This window comes from Hippichthys cyanospilos, chromosome 19 (genome assembly GCF_059441005.1).
Source record: "Hippichthys cyanospilos isolate Australia breed blue-spotted pipefish chromosome 19, RoL_Hcya_1.0, whole genome shotgun sequence".
Lineage (NCBI taxonomy): Eukaryota > Metazoa > Chordata > Actinopteri > Syngnathiformes > Syngnathidae > Hippichthys > Hippichthys cyanospilos.
The window spans coordinates 3,570,871-3,585,252 of record NC_142387.1 but is presented as its reverse complement, the minus strand read 5'-3'; the positions used below and the strand labels follow the sequence as shown (position 1 = coordinate 3,585,252).

At 37.7% G+C, this 14,382-nt stretch overlaps 1 protein-coding gene across 3 annotated transcripts in view; it reads right to left on the bottom strand.

The window, feature by feature from the left end:
* Nucleotides 1-14,382, bottom strand: part of tpk1 (thiamin pyrophosphokinase 1) — a 93,842-nt gene that overhangs the window by 30,693 nt on the left and 48,767 nt on the right. For all 3 annotated transcript variants that reach the window (XM_088401767.1, XM_088401770.1, XM_088401769.1), the window contains one exon: nt 9,772-9,880. In XM_088401767.1, coding sequence (XP_088257893.1) covers nt 9,772-9,880 — 109 coding nt within the window. The remainder of the gene's footprint in view (nt 1-9,771; nt 9,881-14,382) is intronic.

Here is a 14,382-nt window from a genome sequence, read left to right as displayed (position 1 = left end):
TATACTACATTTGTTACCAGAAGTATTCGATACAAGGAAGATATTCTGCACTTTAATTCTAAAAAAAGTTATATATGTTAAATGCTAGCTACAATTTGAACTTGCAGTCATTTTGACTTATTTTCTTGAACCCATAACACTCCCCGTTGGGACAATGAATCACATAGCTTAAAAAAAAAAAAAAAATCAAATACACAACAAGCCTGTGCTGGGCCGACTGTCAACAAGGTAGGTTCAGGTTGCGCTGTACAATTTCTCCTGAATTACCAATCTAGTACTGCGGAAATATATTGACAATATGTGCTATATATGTCTGTTACTATAGATTACACTGATTACTACTGTATGTATTGTAGGCGTTATCAAATTTCACGTATCTGGCATGTTTATATTATTATTATTATTATTATTATTATTATTATTATTATTATTATTGATTCCTGATGGGACAAACAAAATCCCAGGGCCACCTGTAACCTAATCTATGGAAGTGGGAATTTTTAAACTAGTATTAGTGTCCTACGTTTATAAACAAGTAATATACGTCATAAGTTTTATCCCCCCCCCCCCCCCCCCCCCCGCACACACACACACACACACACACACAAAAGTAAAAAAAATAGGAAGGAGGAAAAGACAATCAGAAAAAAAAATATCTAAATTTGGGGAAAATATCTGTTATTTAATTTTCAGCCCAGCTCTACTCGTCATCAACAATGAATAGTAGTTTGTGATTTGACCTCAGCCAATTTATAGTAGGTCAAATCAGTGGTATTTTGTGTTTAAACATGATGGCATGTGCAAGTCTCTTTATTTCTCACCTGGATGATGAGAGCTAAGCTACCTGACCTCTGTTTTACATCAAAATGTAATATGCAGTCATATGTGAGCTGTGTTTCTGTCAGTAAGTTAATAAATTAGGTCTTTAGGTCTTCCCCAAAATGTTCTGAACAACAGCAGCCCTGTCAACACATCAGTCAACTATTCAGGTGGCACACATGCACGGGTTTTACGGTAGGTGAAGGTTGTATGTAAAACATGTGACTGCCATTTTCTCACAGCTGTTGGCTTGTAGCCAACAAGAAGCTCCCTAGTCAGCCTGGTTCCATGGTAGGAAGTGCCACAGTCAAACCCCACACTGACTTGTCACACTCCCTGGTGTGAAGTCTACTAAATGCTTTCATCAGTGTGGCTCAAGTCTGTGGCATGGACAATTTCTGCATAGCCCTTGTCAATAAAAATCCATGTCTCATTGTTCTGTTATGACATTGTTATTAGTCATTCGACCGTTCTTTTTCTTTGGCATTAAGTCAATGACATAATGTCCATTAAATGACTTGGTGGACTGTGACACACTTCATGAAGTGAAGGTCCTATTTTGACATCTCCAGCTGTTTATTTTGACTAGCTTCATTGAAGTCTTATTTAAATCCTTGGTTGGTTCCATAGTTTATCCAGTCTGTCCACAGATGTCCAATATGACATGACATTTGTCATACCATCTTGCAGTCTTACAGTCATCTTGCCTCTGTGGTCCATTAACTGTTCAATCAAGATTGAATTTACTGCATATGGTCTGCATACCACTCTCCTGATGACTTTCACCTGTTCAATTGCTTTTTACACATTGGCCTCAATCAACAGGCCAATTTCAGTACTGAGGTGGGAAATGTTCACCTGATTTAGATGAGGCCATCTGTTAAAGTCCTTTAGATGACGAATGCTTTGCACAGTAACCGGGATAACCTTTTGCGAAAACACTTTAGGAAAATCAAAGAACTTACAGCTCTCTAAGTACCTTAGTTGTAAATAGGTTCTGACATGTCAGGAAACTGGTTGTAAGAAGAAAGTCTAGTTTCTTTCTGTGTAGACAGAGTTCATCCATAAGCTTCTCTGTGCAAAAGGTCACTGAACTGCCTGCTGCTACGAACGCATAGGAACAGATCATCATTTTGCCTTTCTTGGCCCGGAAGCTGTTTGTACCATCACCACTACTTTAATTTACTTTTTCTACAAAATCGCTGAGAAAACTACCTCTCATTATTATCCTATGAGTCTTTTTCATGAGTCTTTACATTTATGTAAGGGTTTGACATCTTCTGGATTATAGAAGACCAGTTCAAAGCCTATTGATGATATGCTGTAGCAAAGCGGTAAAGCCCCGACCCCATTGAGGAGAAACTCACAAGTATTCACAAATGATAAACGTGAGCCAGGCGGTCGCCACAGGGTCACCTGTACTGCTCCTGTCGCAAAGACAAAATTTCCTTGCCACAAAACGTCTGGCAATGTCTGGCAACCATCTGTTGAAAGTTTGCGACCTTGGATGAACCCCGTTGGCCTTTCTAGTCGTGGTTCCAACATAGCTTACATTGCTTCCTCTGTCAGTTTCACATGTTGAGTTTCCACGACAGCTGTATGATTCCGTTCCATTTGTTGATCCTCCATTTTAGCTATATTCTTTTCCAGTCTACATGGTGCAAACAAAAACCTTGTTCACAGCAAACCTTACAATGCCTTCTATACTGCTGGTTACAGTCCTTTGTACTTTAGTAAATCAAGTGAAAGCTTTTTTGTAATTTCACTGAGTGGCTTAGGAAAGAGTTCTTGTCAAGTGTTGATGAAGAGAAAGCTCTTTTACTATTGTTAGTGCATTTTGCTGCAACTCTTGACTTGCGTGCATCTACTTAATTTTATCCAGGTTGTTAGTAATCCACTTGAATCTGCTCTTGCTTTCATAGACAGCTGTAATCACTAAAAAATAAACAAACATATGGTAGGATGGTATGAGAACTGTGGGTCTCTGTAGCTCAATACTGCCTGACTAAGTATTTTTCCCCACAGTGCTGAAAGAGAAAGCCCCTTGCTAGACACTATACAAATACATTAAGAAAGTATAAGGACAGGCACAACAGTGCCATCGCTCTTAATCCATACACAATCATTTTCCAAAACGATCTATGGAAATATTGTAATGATTAAAATCTCCATTTGGTCCTTTTTTCACTTTAGTTTATTCAAGCACTGAATCTCATGCCTCTTGATATCCTTGTAGGGGACGTGAAGCATATGACAGGAAAAACGTTGACAAGTGAACACTTTGACCTCTTGGACAAAAAGATAAAATAGGGCATTGGAGAGGTGGGGAGGAATAAAGGCAGACATAACAGAAAAATATAAGAGAACATGAGTATAAGCCACTGCAATCAAATTTTTCAACGTTGGAAAATGGATTGATGAATGGATAGAATACAAAAAACACATTTAAAATCAAATCTACAGAAGAAAAACTCTAAATAGCAACTTTGATGAAAACTAGAGTTGATGTTTTGTATCCTCCAACACCAAGCCAAGCTTAGTTCCATCATCGTTCTATGTATAATCTAGTGCTGCAACGATATAAATTATTAAAGAAATACGTCAAAATGTGAACACATGAAAAAAAATCACTCGGGGCTAAGAGTATTTCAGCTCCTCATACACTTTACCGCGTGGTGGAAACAACTCACGAAAGGGACTCTCACTAACTGACGATTCATCTCCAGTTGAAATTTTCACTCAAAACAACATGATCTAAAACTGAACTTTATATTCTTAAAGCAAGCATTTTAATGAGCCCTTGATGTAAGCGGGCATAACGTCTCTATGGGCCCAGCAAAGCTGTGATGAGCAACCCAAAACTCAACATGTATTTTTAATCAGCCGGGCTTTGAACCAACCTTTGAGGGATATCTTCAATGGAGTTTTAACGTTGTTGTGTCATGCAAGCGTGTCACAGAGCTCATCTATCAATCGATCAAATGATAGTTTAAAGTTCTGTTGATTGTGAAGATGTGATTGGTTGTGTCTTGGAGCTTATGGCAAGTTGAATTCATAACTTTTTAATCAACTTCAAAGTCAAATGAAGAGCAATGTTCCTTGCTGTCCAAAGGCATAGAAATCAATAAACTAAAAACACATCACTGATTTTTGCTATTTGGTTCCATTTTCGTAATCAGGTGATTTTATCATACGATTCTTTTGATAAATTATTTTTTAAGGCATATAAACGTATTTCAAGATTTGAGTCTATTTACAGGGTGGCTCAGAGGAAGAGTGGTTAGCAACATCGGCCTCACAGATCAAAGACCCAAGTTCAAATCCAGATTGCTCCAGCCCTCCTGTATGGAGTTTGTATGTTCTCCTTGAGCCCATGTGTGTTGTCTCAGGGCACTCCAGCTTCCTCCCACACTTCAAAAAAAATGCATGGCAGGTGTATTGGATACTCGAAATAGTCCTAAAGTGTGACTGGATGCGTGAATGGTTATTCATCCCTGTCCTCCCTGGAATTGGCTGGCAATCCATTCAGGGTGTCTCCCACCTATTGCATGTAGACAGCATTGCATGTTGCATGTTGGCACCAGCAAGCTTGCGACCCTCGTGAGAATAAGTGTCTCTAGAAATTGGGCGGATGGATGAGTCTATTTACAATAGTTAAATGCAACTTATCGTGCATTAGCATTTTTACTTAACAGACTTTCAAGACCAATTAAGGCCTTTTTTCAAGTTAATGGATTCAATTTTTTATGAAATGATAAGGATCCACAGAAGGGATCATCAACTCCACTCCTCAAGGGCACTTATCATCTCTCAGGAAGCTCTACAAAAGGTGATCATTTGAATCTGGTGCATGAAAACATGTTGGATAGGTTCCCTCAAGGACCGGACTTGGTGACCCCTGATCCACAGAAACCCCAAGGCGCTATTGAAAGAAAGAGCATCACAAATGCTGTGCATCACTTGGAGAAAATTTGTTGAGTTAGAATCTTCTAGTGTGCTGTCTAAAGTCTTCTCTATAGTCCTGCAGACATCAAATACGCGTAAATGACTGCAGCAATGCAGCGCATAGATTGCCATTATGTTCCTGCAGACCGTATATGCGTTTTGAAATTATGTTGCGGTTTGACTTGAAGTCGTGGGTGTTGCTACTGCGTGGCCTCTTCTTTTTATGGCCAATTCCAGATTTTTTTTTTTTTTTACTCCCTGTGTTAATGTGCTTTACTCCGTTTTACGTCTACCTTCACTGGTATTCCATTTACTCCAAGCCAATCGCTGTAGAAAAGAGCTGTCTGCCATTTGTGGAACCTTGTAATGGTTTAATTTCTAACCAAAGAGATATTTGTGCACCTCGCATAGGTAATCATAAAAGTGATTCATTGTGTCATTTCTCTTGTAAACATTTCTTCAGATCTCGGATGAAAAAAAAAAATCGTTCATCAGGAAAAATGGTTCCCATTTGTATTTTGGTAACACTGGTTTTATTAAAGCAAGCTTATGAGAGCTCACGGAAAGTTTCTGCCGAGACCCTATTGTGGCAGCCATATTTGCTCCTGTTTTAGCTCTTGGGAGTGAAACCATGACATAGAATCGTTGATAGACAAGCCTGGATCTCTATTGGCTGTTGGAGGCAGCACCAGCTTTCACGGGAGTTTTGTCATTGAAAACACTATAATGCTGCAATACAAAGCATATGGTGCCCCTATAATAAGAGGGAAAAACAAAGACATGGGAAACTATGGGAAGTTTTCTGTTTAACAAGAACTAGTAGTTTGGGAGGACCATACATGTCTAAGAAGAGTTTCAAATTCAATGCGGTGCATACATCATCAGTGGGCTATTTAAGTGCAACACAATTTGAAGGACGACGTTGGATTATTCTTTGGTTATTTTTACTGTGTCGCTTCCGCGTTGTTTACTTATGCTGTCATATGTATTCTGCCTGCCTTGTTTTTAGCATTTTGAATAAGTACCTGGTGTTTGTATTCCATTGATTGTTTCTTTTTACTCAGATAGAATCGGCGGCATCCTTTTATGGAGAGTCTGTGTTCTTTTTATTCGTGTTTATTTATTTATGCTATCTGATTTATATTGACATTTTAGTGTATTGTGTCTTTTGATATTTTGGATTAGTTTACACTAGTTTCTGGTTTGATACTCATGTTTATGACTTATTTCATTATTATTCACGCACCTTTGGTTAGTAAATTTTATCATCAGTCCAGTCTGCTATTGGTACTTTGGAGTAAAATCTCTCGTTATATAGGACTCTTTCAGAATGTCTTCAGAACAATTGCGACCTTGCCCAAACCCTGACAAATCCGTGATGTAAATGCACATTTGCTACCTTTGTAAACACTCACAAATGTTCACATCTCAGTGGGATAGGCTCGTAAAAGGTTAAGGCATGTTATCAGTTGTGGCAGGTTGAGCTACAACTACGCTATTGCATCTCCTACAGGCAGCAAGATTTTGCTTTAAAGTGACAATATGTAAGATTTAGACTGTTTTACATTAAAAACGAAAGCAATTAAATCATAATAAATTTCAAAAACTTGCAAATACATTTCTTCTTATTGACTAACAATATGTTTTAAATATAATTGTAGGTCTAGTTATCATTAAATTATATTACATGGGGGCTGGCACTCCTCCGGAGGTTGCCATGTCTGTTATGGCTACGGACAGCTGGAGGAGGAGTGTGTATTGCTGCATTTACCGTAATGCCCCTGAAGCTCCCACGGGCACATGCGAAAAATTACACTGACTCCCTTTAAAACAGGGGTTCAGGACTATGTTTTTTATCTTGTTATTGTATGCTTTTGTATTGGTATCCCATATCACTGTATTATAAATGTATTTAAATTGATAGTTATGATTTTAGGAACTTATTTAGGGGAAAAAACATGAACACCATCATATCAAAGTGCAAAAGATAGACTTCATTTTTTTCATAATCCTGAAATCTCAATGAAGTATTTAACAGAGATTTACAGTATGTATGTCATTATGTATCTTGTTGTAACTGGTAATATTAGACTATAAATAAATAAGTAAAGAAATAGTATCTCAATGCAAATTTAGACTGTGACTACCCAAGTATAAATATAGTAAATATTGTACACATACAATTAAGGTTACTCCAACCCATAAACAATACATTAATGAAGAACAATAGCAGCCCTCCTCCAACATACAGTACAGTACACGCTCCAATTCAAACATGTAGAATGTAAAAACACGTTCAAGGACAATCACAAGTCACTCACTCGTGTAGATTTGTGACACATGCACACGGTCTTAGTGCATGCCCACCAAGGCACAGACACACAATCCCCCCTGACAGACGGTCCAGGTTTCCCTCAGGCGGGAGTAAGTTTCGTTGGTGCCAACTCATTAAGAACCCAGCTGGTTATGAGGCTCGGTTTGGGGATAGGACCACAGGGCTTCTCAGATAAACATCTGACTGGATTTTCACTGTTCCACAATATGTGGCATGGATAGTGCATGCAACTTATATTAGCACACGTCTTTCATTTTGTTTAAACATTCAAAACACTTTTTTTTTTTTTTTTTACTGTTTTGGTATGCATATAGTTCGAGCAAGCCAATTTACTGTTGGTAGCTTTGGCATGGATACTAACTGTTCTGGAAGTAAGATGGACAGCTGTATAACTTATAAACAACAAACACGATGATAATGAACTCATGCTCTCTTTTATACTTAAACTGAATACAACAGGCAGCTAACTGTGATGATCAGTCAGGGGAGGCAGGAGAGGCTGAGCCTCATCTATCAATCTTGAAAAAAAAAAAGAGTTAGTTACAAAATAAACCTTTTTCCTACAAGCCGTGACAGTGTCCGGATTCAGATCGGATATTTTGACCTTAAAACTTACAGCGAATGATCAGTCGACATGACCTCTCACATCCAAAGCCAAATACATGACCTCTCACATCCAAAGCCAAATACAGCATAAATTCTGGCCCCCAAACGGGTTTAATCCGGACCGTGAAATGATCATGTATTGTAAAGTCTAAAACTGAGCAATCAATAATGAATAACTTGTTTTATAATTACAATTAATAGTAATGTTAATGTTTTATGATTGATAGTGATTTTGTGCTTGTACTTTTTTGGACAGTATCTAAAAAGAATAATAAATCTGAAGTTTGTGTTTTAAAGTTACAAAAAATATATACAGTACCATGACTTTATTGGTCAGGCCCATTGGGAAAAGATTTTCCTCTATGTGCCCCGCAAGCTAAAACATGCTTGACACACCTTGCAGATATGAGATTTTAGACATAAACAGTTAACGGCTGACAATGAAATGTGTGAATACGCTGCTCTGGAGGGCTCATTTGATGTTTGTTAATTGTTGTCAGTGCCTTCCCAGCCTCCACCGCATGTCATTGGCAGCTAACAACTGGGACACAAAAACTCAGAGACTATTGGAGAAACTTTGGGAGGGACGGGACGGGACATAATCTTGATAATTGTTATCCGTGCATAAGAGCCTGCAGTTAATAGTTGTTCCAATATTTAACTACAATACTTTTTCTACAATGCAAAAGCATAATATATACAGCCGCTTATCCTAACAATGGTATTCATGTAAAAATAAAGGTTATTTTCTTGATTGATAATCCTGAAAATCTAAAAGAAAGTCCAAACATAGATCTTAATTGATATTGGCTTGGATGTACAATGCTTGTTTGGTTAAGGACTAATTAAGTCCTTTAAGGATTAGAAGGGCTTGCACTGAGAATTGAAGCCCACCAGATGCCACTACAACCAGCAATTTAAACTTGCACACGGCATTATGCAGCCACGGTCACCAAACCTGTAGTGTAGACTGATTAATGCAAAAGTGTATCAGTTCAAAACACACCTATGAATAACCTTGAATTTAAGGGTAATAAAGAATTACAATTAGATGAAGTGAAGACACTGACCATTTTCATGATTACTCACAATAATTATGATTATTCACAAGAATTACCATCAACAAATACAAATAAATGCAATAGCAAATGCTAATAATCAATACAAACCTTAACAATTTAATATGATATTATTACCAGTAAGCTAATTTTAGAACAGGCCCATAGGCTCATTTGGTGGTTCCCTGGTGTCCACGGGCATACACTGTCCTGGAGGGCCATTAAATATATAGCAGACGCATACTTTCAAATCAACATGCTCGCATTGGTTTTTGTAGGGGTGTTGCTAAACAACACACTTGTCGGAGTACAGTAGCTGAACAATTGATTTGAAATAAATTACTATCACTCGATGGTAGTTAATTTCAAATCAGTCATCTTTCAAAATATTGTTGAGCATTTATACTGTAAATAAAACTGTTTATATAATCTAGAAAAATGGCTAGTTACCAAAAAGAAAATAAGTAAAATGATATATTTGAGAGCTGTAATTTCAATACCATGATTTTTTTTGCTTAAGATTAACATAACGTCAGATTCCGATAACATCCATGCCTACTCACATACATTCAAATTAAATAAATAATATGTTACAAATGTGAATGATGATTCTCACAAAGTGCACAGAGATGAACAAATTGGCACACGTTTCATATGTCAAGTATAAAACCTTAAAAAGGTTTTAAACTTAAATCTTTGTTTAATCTCATTTTATTATGTAATTTATATCTAGCTTCAAAGAGTATGGTTGTCCATATGTTATTTTTGGGAAAAAGACACGTTCCTTACATATCAAAACTTAGTAAATCTCTCTCTCTCTCTCTCTCTCTCTATATATATATATATATATATATATATATATATATATATATATATATATGATAAATAGTTGAGATATTTTTACTGTCCACTATAGTCATGTGCATTTGATATCAAATATTTTATAATGCTCTCTTAGCACCTAATTGATTTCCTTCTCTTTTCCTAATAGTGAATTGTAGGACTCACTCAGGTTCCATTTGAGTCCTGTTGTGGTTGTTTGGCAGGGTCCCCCTACCGGAATAAGGCCACACCAATCCCCCTCTAGGCCTGTGTTCACCCCAAGTGTGTGGTTGCCCTGCAGACAGAATACAAAAAATATGCTCATGTTTTTTTGTATGTTTGCAAGTGTGTATGTATGTGTGCATGTGTTTTATACATGTGGTTTTGTATGTGTGGATGTTTATATACGCGTCTGATACAGCTGATACTGTAAACCACGACATAGAAGGTATCAAATAGGACATACCACCGATATGAAGCAGTACTTGTTAGATTTTAAATGATGCTTTAATGCCTCTTGGACTCTCTTGGAGTATTTTAAGTTTTGGTCTACATCTTCTCAGTATGAAGCTTAACTACTGATGGTGGCATATTTGGGAGTTCTAAGTCAGAAGGAGGAAATGTGTTGAAGAACATCCATCAACCTAAATAATAAAACCTGACAATGTTGTTGGATTTGTTGTTTTTGTTGTTGTTGTGAGTTTTCGGTTTTCTGTTTTTATGGGGTTTTGTTCATGTTTTAAGTACATATTGCTGTTCCCCTCAGGCAGGCATGTCCAAACCCGGTCCTCGAGGGCCACTTATTCTGCATGTTTTTGATGTTTCTGTAATCCAATGCACCTGATTCAAATGATCAGGTTTGTTGTCAGGCTTCCGCTCAGCGTGGAGATGATCATTTGAATCAGGGGTGGTAGGAGGACAGAAACCTACAAAAAATGCTGGATAGGCGGCCCTCGAGGACTGGTTTTGGGCATGCCTGCCCTCAGGTCGGTCCTCCATGTCAGTGTTCTCGTTAGTTGAGTGATTGCATCCACTTGTCTGTGTTGTGTTGTCTCTGTCTGTTTGTGTCAAACAATCAGCTTCCCCCGCCTATTGTTTCGGTCCAGTTGTTTCGTGTCACCTTGTTAGTGTTGAGAGTATTTAGTTCCCAGTTTTCTTTCAGTTGGTTGTTGGGTTATTGTCTAATGTAATTTTGTTTTCTGTCGCTGTAAATGTTTTGCTAATCTGCATTGGTGTTGCCATTTGTCAAGTTTTTTAGTTTCGGGTTTTGTTTTTGTTGTCGTTTTGAATGCTTTTGTTTAGGTTTGCTTACCACCAAGCTTTGTTAATCATTCATTTTTTGAGCCATTCTTCCCTGCTTCCCTGCCTCTTGGGTCCACCTTCGCACACCACAATGTCAGGTCCTGACGGATTACATTATCATTCTGACACTTTTAGCCTATTCCAGACAAAGATTAATTTAAAAAAAAAGATTAAAAAAAAACAGACCCAACAACCCACAATTGTGACTGATAACTTGAAAATGATGAAAATTGAATTTGTTGAAGTGGATTTTGGCAAGTTAAATTGTTTGTATGACAATGTTCTTTGACAGACAAATTTGAATACTACATAACAGAAGTTTTTTTTTCATGTTTTGAGGTTTCTTGCTGCACTGGGTGTCTTGAATCTGTGGGGGGTGCATTGCAAAATCAAGACTATATCGACATGCTGGCACAAAATGGGCCACACAGTTTCAGAAAGCTTGGTTTAAGCAACACGTCATGATCCTCCACAACACACGCTAAGACACCGAAGAACAAAACATCGGACGATGACTGCTCTGAGGAGTTATGATATGTCTTATAATATAAGTTGCTATTCAGTTGCGATGGCCATGTGTTTGCCACTTTTCATGATGGTCATATATTTGTCACCTTTTATTGTATACCATTTTATGTATTCATCACCTTTGCCATATAGGAGTCCGTGTTTAACTGTTGTGACTGGCTAATTCCCTGCTGTATCATTTGTGATGCAGTTCCTGTGCCTTTTTCGTTTTTATTCTGTCATACTATGGAAGTCATGTCTGCCAGTACTTACGTTATAGGTTCTCAGTGATATAATGCCACAAGTGTGAAGGTCAAACTGTCATGCCAAGCTGTCTTAGTTACATTTCAAGTCCAAGTTTCTGAATCTTGCAAGTCTTGTGTCCGAATGTAGTTTTCAGTCTTGCTGTGGTTATGTTGTATTTTTGTGTATAAAGACTTTTTCCTCTTCTGAAAACTTTCTGTAAATGTTTGCTCCTCATATGAGAAAATGTATACTAATTAAAATACAAGAAATGTTTTCTTCATGTTATTAAAAAAAATATTTAAAAAAAAACAACAAAGTTTTATTTCTTAATATATTTTTTAGCAGTTTTGATTAGGGTTGGTGATACGGCCAAACCTAAAACCTATTTTTAAGCGATTTTGCGGAATTTCAATAATTTTAATTGAAATAAACAACCCAAAACATTTAAATATGGTTTAATTTATTCAAAAATAAACCCTGTGCAAAATCAGACAATAATGTATTCAGATTTTAAATCAGTGAATGCTTAACATACTAAATGTAAATAAAGTTATTCATAGCTTCTGTGTATGTAACTTTCAAATGTCACGGTAACAATTGCAAACATGTCTTGTAAATAACCCATCCATCATTCTGCCGCTTGTGCAAAACATGGATTTCAAGATCTAGCCAATTTTCAAATTGTGGAGGCAGCACAGTGGCAGACTAGTTAGCATGTTTGCCTCATGGTGCAAGTGTTATAAGTTCACCTTGGGCTTTGGCCTACCTGTGTGAAGTTTCTACGGGTACGGTCCAGGCCCCCCTATTCCAAAACATGCATAATATGCATGTTGGACACACTAAATTGTCCTTAGATGAAAGTGTATATGGTTGTTTGCTTTTGTGTGCCCAACTATTGGCTGGCAACCAGTTCAGGGTGTATCCCGCCTTCTGTCCTAAGACAGCTTGGAAAGGCTCTGTGAGAATAAGCGGGTATGATGATGGATGGATGGCTGTATGGATCACATTGTCTATTTTTTAAAATGATGACCTAATTTTATACATTTGAATTATTGCCCAGTCCTAGTTTCAAATAATTTGGTTGGTTTGAGTCTGTATATCAGGCGAATCTGTGAACACAAAGTGGGCATGCAACACTAAATCCAAACATAATTGGAAAACGAAGCATGTGATGAGGTTGTGATCTTAGATTGGTGAGCACTTTAGCTCCAAGTTCTAACCACTTCAATTACTAATGTAAACCCAACAAATGGCGGTATGCTTTTCAAAGGTCACGCTCACCTTCATGTACAGGCATCTGCGTTCATCAGGCACTGGCAAATTGGCGCTGTGTTGACAAATGAGCTTAATTTACCCTCACTGAAGTAAGATTAATTGGAGGTGTCGAGGTATAAAGCAGCAAATGACAACGCGCCTTTGGAATAATGACAAGAAATAGCGAGGGAGCGCATGAGAGGATTGCTTCTACTATTATACGGTTTCACCGGGAAGGATAGCAGTCTTCCGTGAAGATCTTAAAAATAAACAAAACCGAGAAAATGGGGAAAGGATGGAGGCAAACAAAGAGGAAGTGTCCCCCAAATGTCGGCTGCAAGGCCTACTTGTAAAGTCAATCAACGAAGGGATGTGAGGACGTGCCTGGCATAGAGGAAATTCAATTCGAGGAGCATCAAACAAGGCTCACTTTATCTCATACAGAACAGCAAAGTGGAGCATCATAAGAGCACACAAGTGTGAATGCTTTTGATTATTTAAGAGAGAGAGGAAGGCAGAAGCTGGCAGTCAGGCAGAAAGGACTTTGGAGAGACGTTCAACTTGCACATGTGTATATGTGCTGGTAACCCTTGGGTGTCTGGGGATTTTCCACTAGCCTGGCCTTATTATCACCCAATTTGGGCTGACATTGAAAGGGTCAAATCATAGTCAAATATAAACAAAGTTTTACTTTCAAACCCTAAAAATGTTAATTGGCATCAGCCCTATCCATATATAATATGTGAGTGTGTGTGTGTGTGTGTATATATATATATATATATATATATATATATATATATATATATATATATATATATATATATATGTGTGTAGAGGCTATTTCACTTCAAAGAATTTTCATTTCGTGAGAAAAAAAAACGATAACAGTTATTCAATGCTGCAGATTGCAGATTTCGCAGACGGGAATATGCAGAGATGTTCTGCGTTGCATGAAATAAAATGCTTCCCTGCAGAAAAATAAAAGCTTTCATGCAACAGTCGACCGTTGGATTGAAGCCAAGTCCCACAATGCACAGCAAGAATTTTGCATCATGGGAGTCCAGGCTAAGCCACGCAATGAAAGGCTTGCAAATGTCATAAGTTGCCTGTGGCACCCCCCTGGTGATTTTGGGGTATTAACACAAAAATGGCTATTGCACCTTATTCGCGAGTTGCTGTTGAAAGTATTAATGCAAAACTGACAATAATTCTAATATTTAATGGCAGTAAATGAGCCCGACATGGGCTAATTTTGACACCTATAGGGTGTATCTCTTGACCTCACGTTCGCAAGCATTTAGAAAGGACGGCAACGTGGCATATTGAAAGTTGTCATGTTTTGACAATGATACTTTAGTCTCCTAGTGTTTTTGTATGCTTTTCCTTTGATATCACACATTCAAAAACATCTAAAGGCCCGAATTTCCCCCGGGGGTTAAACATGCAGAGACTTTCAAAATAGTGGTTCATCTATTCGTCTAAGTTATT